Source organism: Panthera pardus, unplaced genomic scaffold, assembly GCF_024362965.1.
Source record: "Panthera pardus isolate Hobbes unplaced genomic scaffold, ASM2436296v1 HiC_scaffold_27, whole genome shotgun sequence".
NCBI classification, from domain to species: Eukaryota; Metazoa; Chordata; class Mammalia; order Carnivora; family Felidae; genus Panthera; species Panthera pardus.
This window is the reverse complement of record NW_026526843.1, coordinates 118979296-118990598: the sequence shown is the minus strand read 5'-3', so window position 1 is coordinate 118990598 and position 11303 is coordinate 118979296. Positions and strand designations below refer to the sequence as shown.

At 49.9% G+C, this 11303-nt stretch overlaps 1 protein-coding gene across 1 annotated transcript in view; it reads right to left on the bottom strand.

Moving 5' to 3' along the window:
* Positions 1-1009: 1009 nt before the first annotated feature.
* Positions 1010-11303, bottom strand: part of ASMT (acetylserotonin O-methyltransferase) — a 29451-nt gene continuing 19157 nt past the window's right edge. Inside the window, exons 3-9 of the mRNA XM_053891378.1 lie at positions 7460-7856; positions 6641-6770; positions 4168-4236; positions 3162-3280; positions 2388-2528; positions 1831-1953; positions 1010-1397 (exon numbers count right to left, since the gene is read on the bottom strand). Of these exons, the coding sequence (XP_053747353.1) occupies positions 1165-1397; positions 1831-1953; positions 2388-2528; positions 3162-3280; positions 4168-4236; positions 6641-6770; positions 7460-7856 (1212 nt within the window). The 3' untranslated portion in view covers positions 1010-1164. The remainder of the gene's footprint in view (positions 1398-1830; positions 1954-2387; positions 2529-3161; positions 3281-4167; positions 4237-6640; positions 6771-7459; positions 7857-11303) is intronic.

The window sequence follows — 11303 nt, the reverse complement described above, 5'->3', positions numbered from 1 at the left end:
CTGACGATGAGAAAGTTCTGGACACAAACGGTGGGTCTGCCTGCACGACCAGGCGAATGTCCTCAATGCCAGCTTGCTGTGCACCACAGGAGGCTTAAAATGGCGAATTTCGTGCTCTAGCTTGCCACACGGAGAGAAAAGTTAACATAAATTGCCATGAGGACGCTGAGGGAAGTAACTCCGACAGAGGAAGGCAAACACCATATGGCCTCACTTGGTGGAATCCAGAAGAAAACACAGCAACGACCAAGGTCATGGATGCAGAGGACAGAGCTGTGGTGTGCAGGCGTGGGGGTGGGGTGGGGGAGACGGTGGTCAACGGGCCACAAACTTCCAGGCGTGAGCGGACTGAGTCCTGGGGCTTCGTGTTCAGCGTGGCGATTATGGCGAACGGCACTGTGTCGTATAGTTGAAAGTGGCTAAGACATCAGATCTGAAATGTTCCCAACGACACCAACAAAAAGTAACCGGGGCGAGGCCGGGGTGTGTGTGTGTGTGTGTGTGTGTGTGTGTGAATTAGCTCAGTTCGGTTGTCACTGCACAATGTGTGTGTACATCAAATTAGCACGTTGTACAGCTTAAACGTGTATAATTTTGTCAATTATAGTGTCAGAAAGCTGGAAATGAAATAGAATAGAATAGAATAGAATAGAATAGAAGAGTAGAATTGGATATAACAGAAGAGAGAATAAAATAGAATAGAATAGAATAGAGAACACAATAGAATGAGGTATAACAGAATAGAGAATAGAACAGAACAGAATAGAACAGAATACAGGATATGATAGGATTGAATAGAAAGAACAGAATAGAATAGAATAGAAGAGAGTAGACTTGTATATAACAGAATAGAGACTAGAATAGAACAGAATAGAATAGAATAGAACAGAACAGAATACAGGATAGGATAAGATAGGATAGGACAGAATAGAATTGTATATAACAGAATAGAGACGAGACTAGACTAGACTAGACTAGAATAAAACAGAATCGAACAGAATACAGGATAGGATAGGACAGAATAGAACAACACACAACAAGGCAAAATCCACAGAGCGATGCATATCCCACAACCGTGAGCAGAGACCCCCAGTCCCTTGTCAAGCCCCCCAAACGAGGAAGCCCACGGAGGTCGCCCTTTTCGGGGGTGCTCAGGTCGGGCTGCTAGCTGCAGCCGGCAGGGAGCCCCATCCTGCCTAGAACGGCATCGTACAGGCCCCCGGTCCTCCTGTACTGCACGTCCCGGAAGCCGGCAGGGCCCAGGAGCGCGAGGTACTGGGCAGGGGTCCTCTCCCGGCCCTCTGTCTGCACGAGCATGTTCAGCGAGTACAGCTGTGTGGTCAGAGGGCCCCGGCCGTCCGCGTCCAGGAGGCTTTCAATCACCAGGACAGCGCCCCCTGTCACGGGGACAGGCGGCCGTGAGCAAGGGACAGGGACCGGCCGGCCTGAGGACCGCCCCCCTCCTCCCCGGCTCCTGTCCAAGCCCCCAGCCCTTCTGAGTCCCCTGCCGCCCTGGGTGCCTTATGTCCTCATCGGGGCCCGCACCCGACGCCCCCCGACCGACCCCCCCGGGCACCAGCCAGGTCTCCACCAGGCAGGAGAAGAGCGTGTGCACAAAGTGACCCCCGCCCGGCCACACGGGGGTCCAACCAGGAGAGAGCTGTGCACCACGAGAGCCTTCGACTTCCCGCGGGTTGAGGTGCGATGCGTTACAGGACGGGTATGCACGCCGCGGGGGTTCAATGAGTGGCCTGACCCAAACCAGACCGCGGCAACACGGCTCCTGAACGGGGTCCCCACTCTGTGCGGACACGTGGCCCCACGAGCTACCTGGTTTGCAGGCCCGACGGATCCTTGCCAGCAAACGGGCACATCGCCCGTCACTCCAGTCGTGCAGGACCCTCGCCAGGATGTAGAGCTCTGCCTCCGGAAGGGGGTCTTCGAAGAAATCTCCTGCGGCACGGGCAGGTGGCCTGGGGTCAGCACACGACAGCCCCACCGGACGAAAACAACACCCAGCATGGCAAGGTCACCTGGGCCGTGGCACACGGTCCCCAGGGGTTCCCAGCTGCGACCCCAAAACCCAGCCCTGGTGCAGAAAAGTCGGCAGGGTGTTTGGGGCCCCTCTCTGTCCCTTCGTCCTTCGGACGCGGGACACGGTTTTCATTTCCATCTTCTTTGCGAAGGTCACGAGCACACAGGTCCCTAAGCACGGATTTCAGGACGCCCCAGCCAACCGGTCGGAGACTCCCATCGCGGATGCCCTGGGCCGTAGAGGGTCGACCGCACGGCCGGATCGCGTCCCAAGCCTAAGATTCACAGGTCCCGGGCGGCCTGGGGGCGCGTCTCCGGGTCCCCGTGCACACGCACAGCACAGGCGAACCCACCTTCCCAGAAGCGGATGCGGTCGTCCTCCAGGAATGGGAAGTGCTCCTTGGCCGCGCGTACGACATCGGGGGTGTCGAAGACGGTGACCCGACACCCAGGGTACAGGGCCGTGCACTCCTTGGCCAGAGCCCCGGAGCAGCCTGCAGGTGACCGGAAACAGACGACGGGCCCCTCGATGCATCCGGGACCACACCCCAGGCAGCTCGGCCCAAACTGGCGAGCCTCCAACCTGCCCCCAGAACCTGCGTCTCCCGGGGGGCTGGTGCGCAGTGACGCGGGCTCGGACGCGAACGCAGCGCGCCACGGTGAGGGCAAGAGCGTTTGCTCAAAAGGCACAGAGGGTCGGCAGACCCTCGCTGCTAACGCCTGGACCTCACCTGAGCCCCACCTCCGCACCCTGTGTGGACAGGACAGCCCCCCGGCCAGGCCCCGGACCGTGTTCTGCGTGCACCTGCAGGCACCTGGGAAGCTCGCCCCCTCCACTTTCCGGCAGCCGAGCGCCGGCCGCACCCGCGCCCCGCTGAGCCAGGCAGCGTCTGCACCTGCGTGGCCCGTGCACGGGCGGGATCGGCGTCTCTGGGAGCACAGATTGTGGGTCCCGCCCGCAGGCCCCGGGTCAGAGCCACAGAGGGCAGGTTGTGCTCGGGGAGGAGCTGACGTCCCCACAGGTGCACGTGAACGGGACGCTTCTGCCCCAACCCTCAGTGGGACTCCCACCGTATTGCCTCGCGGGCTCGCAGGGCCCCAGTCCCGCGCGTGGCGCCCCCGCTCACCGCCGACGTCGCAGATGAGCCGGAACGGAGACAGGTCGAAGGCCTGCAGCACCGCTCTCCCGCTGACGCTCCAGACGTCCTGCAGACCGCGCATGAACTGCACACGCTCGCCCTCCGACCTGCACGCAAAACCGGCTGGTCAAGGCCACGCCACAGCCCGTGCGCCCATCGCGGACAAGGCAGGGCTCCGAGCAACCAGCCGTGTGCCACAGGCGGGTCGGGAAGGCGCGCGTGCGGGCATCGACGTGTGCGCCTCCCGGACAGCGCGTGCTGTCGGGAGCCTCTGCTCGGCCGCCCAGCAAACCCACCTGAGGTCACCTGCTGTGGGGCTGAATGTCATGGTCCTTGGTCTCTGGAAGCCACTATGGGGACCCATTGCCACCAGAATCGGGGTTCTTCTGGTTTGAATTCGGGGAGCTCAGGAAGGTGTCCCACACCCCATGTGAGAGGTCATCGGGTCCACACACCCTCGGGCAGTGGCCCAAACAGTGAGAGTCGGGGGACATGGGGACAAGGGTGGCCAAAGAAGCAGGAGTCTTGGAAGGACAGGAGGGGAGCGGAGGCACAGCCCAGAGGACTTCCCAGCCCCTGCCTGTCCTTCTTTCCCAGCCGTTAGCCACCCGGGAACCCTGGAAACAGCCACTGGGGCATCAGCAGCTCAGAACTTCAACACCAGACCCCACGTCCACACCACACCCGTGTCCAGACTGGAGTGAACCCACTACCTGCGTAAGTCTGCCCCAAGTAAAAAGTGTGCCTCAGTTTTGCACATCACTGATGCTGGGCATCGAGCCCTGTGCAGGGACAGACAGATTCCCACCTGCTCAGGAAAGTCACCAGCACAGACATCACAGCAGCAAAGTCGGCTGCTTTTTTTTGCTTTGTTTTGTTTTGTTTTAATTTAAGTATGAACTTGCTTCTGTTTTGCTCTGTTGGAACATGGATTCAACCCCGTGAGGATGTGTGACGTAAACGTCATCCTGTAAGCGGCCACGTGGGGCCTTACCTGTAGATGGCCGTGAAGAGCTCATCGGAGGGAACCCCAAACGCCTCCTGGTACCGGTTCTTGCCGTCCCTGCAAACAGGCAGGACGCGGTCACCCAGGGCCTGACACAGTCGGGGAAACCAGCAGGCACACACAAGGGGTCGAACTTCCCACCTCCCGTCACAGACAGAACGCACAGGGGACAGAACTCAGTGACCAAACGTGGGCACGGACCCCCTTCGGGTGCAGAACACACATATGTCCAGGGCCACAGGCCACACGTGTAGCCTGGCTTTGCCGTGTGAGCGAGGAAGGACAGGATCTAACGACCGCGTAAAGGGAGTAGGAAGTGATGTGCGATTGGGCGATGCTGAGGCCAGAGGACTTGTCGGCCGCCATCTGGGGACAAAGGGCCAATGCTATGCTATTACCAATGCCTATCAGTATCTGTCACATACCTATACCTATTCATCAATATCTGTCTATTAATATCTATCAATATCTATCTACTATTGATCTACCTCCCTATCCATGCATCCATCCATCATATGTATGTATCTATGTATGTATGTATGTGTCTATCATCTATCCATCCATCCATCTACCCATCCATCCATCATGTCTGTCTATCTATCTATCTATCTATCATCTATCTATCTATCGATCTATCCATCCATCCATCTACCCATACATCATATCTATCTATCTATCTATCTATCTATCTATCTATCTATCTATCCATCCATCCATGTATCCATCCATCCATCATGTCTGTCTGTCTATTTATCTACCCATCTATCCATGATGTCTGTCTATCTATCTATCCATCCATCCATCCACCCATATATCATATCTATGTATCTATGTATCTATCTATCTATCCATCCATCCATCCTTCTACCCATCCATCCATCATGTCTATCTATCTATCTATCTATCTATCTATCTATCTATCTATCATCTGTCTATCTATCTATCTATCTATCTATCTATCCATCCATCCATCCACCTATCCATCCATCCATTCACCCATCCATTATATCTATCTATCTATCTATCTATCTATCTATCTATCTATCATCTATCCATCCATCCATCTACCCATCCATCCATCACATCTATCTATCTATCTATCTATCTATCTATCTATCTATCTATCCATCCATCCTTCTACCCATCCATCCATCATGTCTGTCTATCTATCTATCTATCTATCTATCTATCTACCTATCTATCTATCTATCTATCTATCTATCTATCTATCTATCCATCCATCCATGTACCCATCCATCCATCATGTCTCTCTGTCTATCTATCTATCTATCTATCTATCTATCTATCTATCCATCCATCCATGTACCCATTCATCCATCATGTCTGTCTGTCTATCTATCCATCCATCCATCCATCCACCCATACATCATATCTATCTATGTATCTATGTATCTATGTATCTATCTATCTATCTATCTATCTATCTATCTATCCATCCATCCATCCATCCATCCATCCTTCTACCCATCCATCCATCATGTCTGTCTGTCTATCTATCTATCTATCATCTATCTATCTATCTATCTATCTATCTATCTATCTATCCATCATCCATCCATCTACCCATACATCATATCTATCTATCTATCTATCTATCTATCTATCTATCTATCTACCTACCTATCCATCTATCCATCCATCCATCCATCCATCCATCCATCCATCCATCCATTATATCTATCTATCTATCTATCTATCTATCTATCTATCTATCTATCCATCCATCCATCCATTATATCTATCTATCTATCTATCTATCTATCTATCTATCTATCCATCCATCCTTCTACCCATCCATCCATCATGTCTATCTATCTATCTATCTATCTATCTATCTATCTATCCCTATATCTATCCATGATCCATCATATCGATGTATCTAGCTATCCATCCACCCATCTATGTATCTATTATCTACCCACCTACCCACCCATCTGTCTATTTCAGCAGTTTCCACTTGCAGGTGATTCTGTCCCCAAGAGGCACTTGAAATGTCGGGACATTTTTTTTATTATCATAATTGGAATGATTGTACCAACACATGGTGGGAGAAGACCAGGGACGCTGCTCAACTCCCTGCACAGCCCAGGACGCCCCACCTCAGACTCTGGTCCAGCCACAGACGCCCCCAGTGCCAACCCCAAGAATAGTTGTGGGAGCAGTATCTTATTGTACACCCCCTTCCCCACTTTGCTTCCTCAGCCCAAGGCCCTTTCCCTGGGCACCACTGAAAGTCAAGGACTTGTCATCAGGACAGATTAGCACTACGTGAATTACGTCGGTTAGGACCAGGGGGTTTCTCACACCTGCTCTGGACCCCAGACCCAGCAGGGTTGCATTTGATTCTAAGGGAAACCTGGCAGTTCAACTGCACAGATGCCCTGAAACCAGCCTGCAGGGAACCCTGGGGCCCCGTCCATGCCGCCGACCCCTCACTCACCTCACGGCCTGGGCCAGGTGGCCCCAGCACAGGTACGTCGTCCTGGCCAGGTACAGAAGCATGTTGCCCTGGTACTTGGGACTGGCCCTGACCAGGTAGGTGCTGGAGAGCTCTGTGTTTTGATATAAAGCTGCAAAGAAACACAAAGAATAGGTTGGATTCTAAGTCAATGTCATGTGCCCAGAGGCCACCGTGCAGCCTTGAGACAAGTCCCGGCTGCGAGCTACCCCCTCCCTGCACGTCTGTAAAGTGCCAATCCCTGAGCGTGCGTCCTTGTCTCCTGTCCTGGGAACCAGGGTTCACGAATCTAGCATCCTAAAAATGGACAGAACGAGCAACATACAGCTAAAATCTTGAATTTTGCCAAGTAAGGACATTAAAAGCAAAACAGAACCCACCATCACCACATCTCATAAGAGAGAAGCCATCTCAACACCAAAATAAGGATATAATGTCAGATCGAATGGCAACTCTTTAACGGGATAGATATAGTTCGATTGAGAATTACTCCCTTGTGGGCGATTTCCCCCCATTTTTCACTTGCTCACTGGATAACTCGTGAGGGTAGCAATGCATGCACCAGCCCTTGGAGACCCCTAGAATGCGGTCAGCAAAGTACAGCCTGGGCAGTAAATGTGGCCCACTGCTTGTGTGTGTAAATAAAGTTTTATTGAAACCCAGGCACGCCCACTCATTTACATAAAGCCTCCTTGAGCCCAAAGCTGCTTCAACATGTCCTACACGGCTGGAAATACTTATTCTCTGGTTCCTCACGGGAAAACTGTGCCACGTACGTATTGAAATGCCAAGCCGGCTTACCTTTTCCTCTGCTCGTCTCCACCTGAAGCAGCTTCAGGGACACACAGGTGTCCAGCAGGAGCTGTGTCCCATGGGAGCTGGTGCCCAGACGCACAGCCACTGCCGCTGAGCCCAGGGGCTCCAGGGCCTCGGAGAGGAGGTCAAACACACCCAGCTCACAGGCGGCAAACAGAACCTCGGAAACAAGGGGCCAGCGGTGAGCGAGCGTCCTGGGGACCACACTCACAGAAGCGCGGGGAGGCAGGGATGTGATTTCAGAGGACACAGTGCTGCCATGGAAAACGCTATGGCCGTTCCTTAAAAACTCAGACACAATGGTTGTGGAAACCAGGAGTTCTGCTTCTGCGTGTGGACTCCAAGGAATTGTAAGTGGACCTTGGAAAAGGCACTTGTGGATCTGTGCTCACCGGAGCGTTATCCACGGGAGCCAAGATGTGGAAGAACCAAGTGTCCACGGATGGATGGAAGGATGAGCAGACTGTGGTCCATGCAGCCTTGAAAAGGAAGGACGTTCTGCAACAACGTGCATGGACCTTGGGGACGTGATGCTCAGTGACACAAGCCAGACACAGAAGGACAGGTCCTGTGTGATCCCACATATATGGCGTCTCTAAACAAGACACATCCACAGAGACAGAGAGTAGATGGTGGAGACAGGGGCTGGGACGGGGACGGGGAGTCAGTGGTTCATGGGGACACAGCTTCAGTTTGGAAGATGGAAAGTTCTGGAGATGATGGTGATGATAAGTGCAAAACAGTGAATGGGCTCAGAGCCACTGATCTGTGCATGCAAAACAATTAAAACAGTGAACTTTGTGGTATTTCTATTTTAAAACAATAACATTTTCAAAAAAATTAAAAATTAAAAAAAATTTTTTAAATAAAAACAATAACATTGTCAAATTAAATTTTAAATCGAAACCTCCAGTTAATTTTTTAAATTGAAAACAAAAAAGTGTTTAAACAGAACTTAAACAAATGTTTGAATATGTTAAATTAATATTTTAAATACTAAGGTATTTAAATATTTGAGTAGAGTACATAAAACAAATAAAATAAATAAAATTTGAATAAATAAGTATTTTAAACAGAACAGAATCTAGTACGTGAAACAAATAAATAAAATAAAAAATTACACTCAGGCTTTGTCTCCCTCTGTCTCAAAAATAAATAAACGTTAAAAATTTTTTTAGGGGCGCCTGGGTGGCTTGGTCGGTTAAGCATCCGACTTCGGCTCAGGTCATGATCTCGCGGTCCGTGAGTTCAAGCCCCGCGTCGGGCTCTGTGCTGACAGCTCAGAGCCTGGAGCCTGTTTCAGATTCTGTGTCTCCCTCTCTCTCTGCTCCTCCCCTGTTCATGCTCTCTCTCTCTCTGTGTCAAAAATAAATAAACGTTAAAAAAAAAATTAAAAAAAAATTTTTTTTAATTAAAAAAAAAGGGGCGCCTGGGTGGCTCAGTCGGTTAAGCGTCCAACTTTGGCTCAGGTCACAATCTCGCGTTTCGTGAGTTCAAGCCCCGCGTCGGGCTCTGTGCTGACAGCTCAGAGCTTGGAACCTGCTTCAGATTCTGTGTCTCCCTGTCTCTCTGCCCCTCCCTGACTCGCACTGTGTCTCAAAAACAAATAAACATTAAAAAAAATTAAAAATAAATAAATAAAACTCATTAAAATATAAAATAAAGTAAGATGAAATAAGGAAAAGAAAAAATTAAGTTAAATTTAAATACAAAGTAAGGAACAGGAAAAATAAATTAGAATAAAATAAAATAAATAAATAAAATAAAATAAAATAAAATAAAATGAACTAAAGTGTAATAAAATAAAATAAATAAAATAAAACATAAGAAAACAAAATAAAATAAAATGGAACGAAATAAAACAAAACAAAACAAAATAAAGTAAAATAGAATAGAATAAAATGAAATAAAATAAAATGAAATGTAATGAAATAAAATAAAACAAAGCAAAACAAAACAAAATAAAATATAATGAAAGGAAATATAATAAAATAAATAAAATAAAATAAAACATAACAAAACAAAACAAAATAACATAAAATATAATGAAATGAAATATAATAAAATAATATAAATGAAATAAAATAAAACAAAACAAAATACAAGGAAATGAAATAAAGTAAAATGAAATGAAATGAAATAAACAAAACAAAATGAAACAAAATAACATAAACTAAAATGTAATGAAATGAAAAGAAATAAAATAAAATAAATAAAACAAAATAAAACATAGCAAAACGAAACAAAATAAAATAAAACAAAATAAAATAAAACAAAACAAAAGAAAATAAAACAAAAAATAAAACAAAAGAAAATAAAACAAAACAAAACGAAATAAAACAAAAAATAATATAAAACAAAAGGAAATAAAACAATATAAAACAAAAGATAAAACAAAATAAAACAAAAAATAAAGTAAAATAAAACAAAAAATAAAATAAAATAAAATAAAAAAGTAAAATAAAATAGAATAAAACAAGATAAAACAAAAAACGAAACCAAACCAAACCAAATACGAATACGCTTCCACTGTGCACTTGGGGAGCACCTGTTCGTGCCGCTGGTTGGGGCGGGGGGGGGGGGCGCTGTGGGGTCGACCAGCCGTCCAGGGTGTCGCCATCCAGCGGACAGGCTGGTCCTCAGGGCGGGTGAGGGCCAGGGCTGGGCGGAGGGCGGCCCGGAGCAAGCAGGGCGCGACGAGCCCCTCCAGCGGCTGGGCAGCCCGCAAGGGGGCGCCCGAGCGGCTCTGGGGTACCGCCTCCCGCCGTCCCCCCCCCCCCCCCCCCACCCCGTCTGGCTCCACAAGATGCTCAGTAAACCGCCCCCCGCCTGCCCCGCCGTCGGGCCCGGAACAGCATCGCCCCGCAAAGAAACAGCCTGGGACCCGTCCTGGCAAAGACACAGCGTCAGAAGGAAGCTTCACCCTTTGCGTCCCGACTCTCAGCAGCGACCTTCCCTGCAAGGGGGCCTCAGGGCCGCGACGCCTGTCGCTTGTGTTGTGCCCACGGCTCCGTCTGGGGACCTTCACAGCTCGTGCCTGCAAGTGATGCGCAAAGTCTTCCAGGAACCGGCAAATCATCACCGCGTTGTGCTTTCCCTCTTGCACAGTGTTTCGCATGGGTGCAGGGCCGGGGCGACCTCGCTGACAGTGGCCACTCACGTCCCACGTGGGCAGATGGCCCTTGGAGACAGGCGCGACCCACAGCATGGTCACCGCACACGGATGACGAGCGCCGGCTCCACACGTGCCAGGACGCGAATAGCGGTAGGTCCGCCTGCGTCCAACTCGAGCGTCGAGGCTACAGTTTCCTCCCGCACTGAGCTCACTGCACAGCCCCAAAGAGGCCCGCGGCCGAGGGGACCGGGGGCCTGTCGTCATGCTGTGTTACCTCGTACCCTGTGATGAGGGTCCTACCAAGTGTTGTGCGTGAAGCCAGGGCTTCCGGACCTCAGCACGGCGGACATCGGGGGCCGAAGACCCTCTGGGACCGGGCGTGCTGTGCACCGTAGGGCGATGAGCAACGTCTCTGGTCTCCACCTGCCACAGGCCAGGGGCGCCCCCATCCCGGCTGTGACAATCAAAAACGTGCCCAGACACTGCCAAGAGGCTCCTGGGGGTAAAGTTCTATCCATTTATCGACAAGCTCTATCTATAAAATCCCGTTAAAATCATACTAAATCTGCACGAGTTTGTACGGTTAGTGCTCTGTTATAGTCACACCGCCTCTTATTTAAGATTGTATCACCTGTTGTCACCCTTTCATTACTTGGTATTCTACTAAGGTTGTGTTAACTAGTCCTGTACGAAGGTTGTCTTAACTCCCCCTGT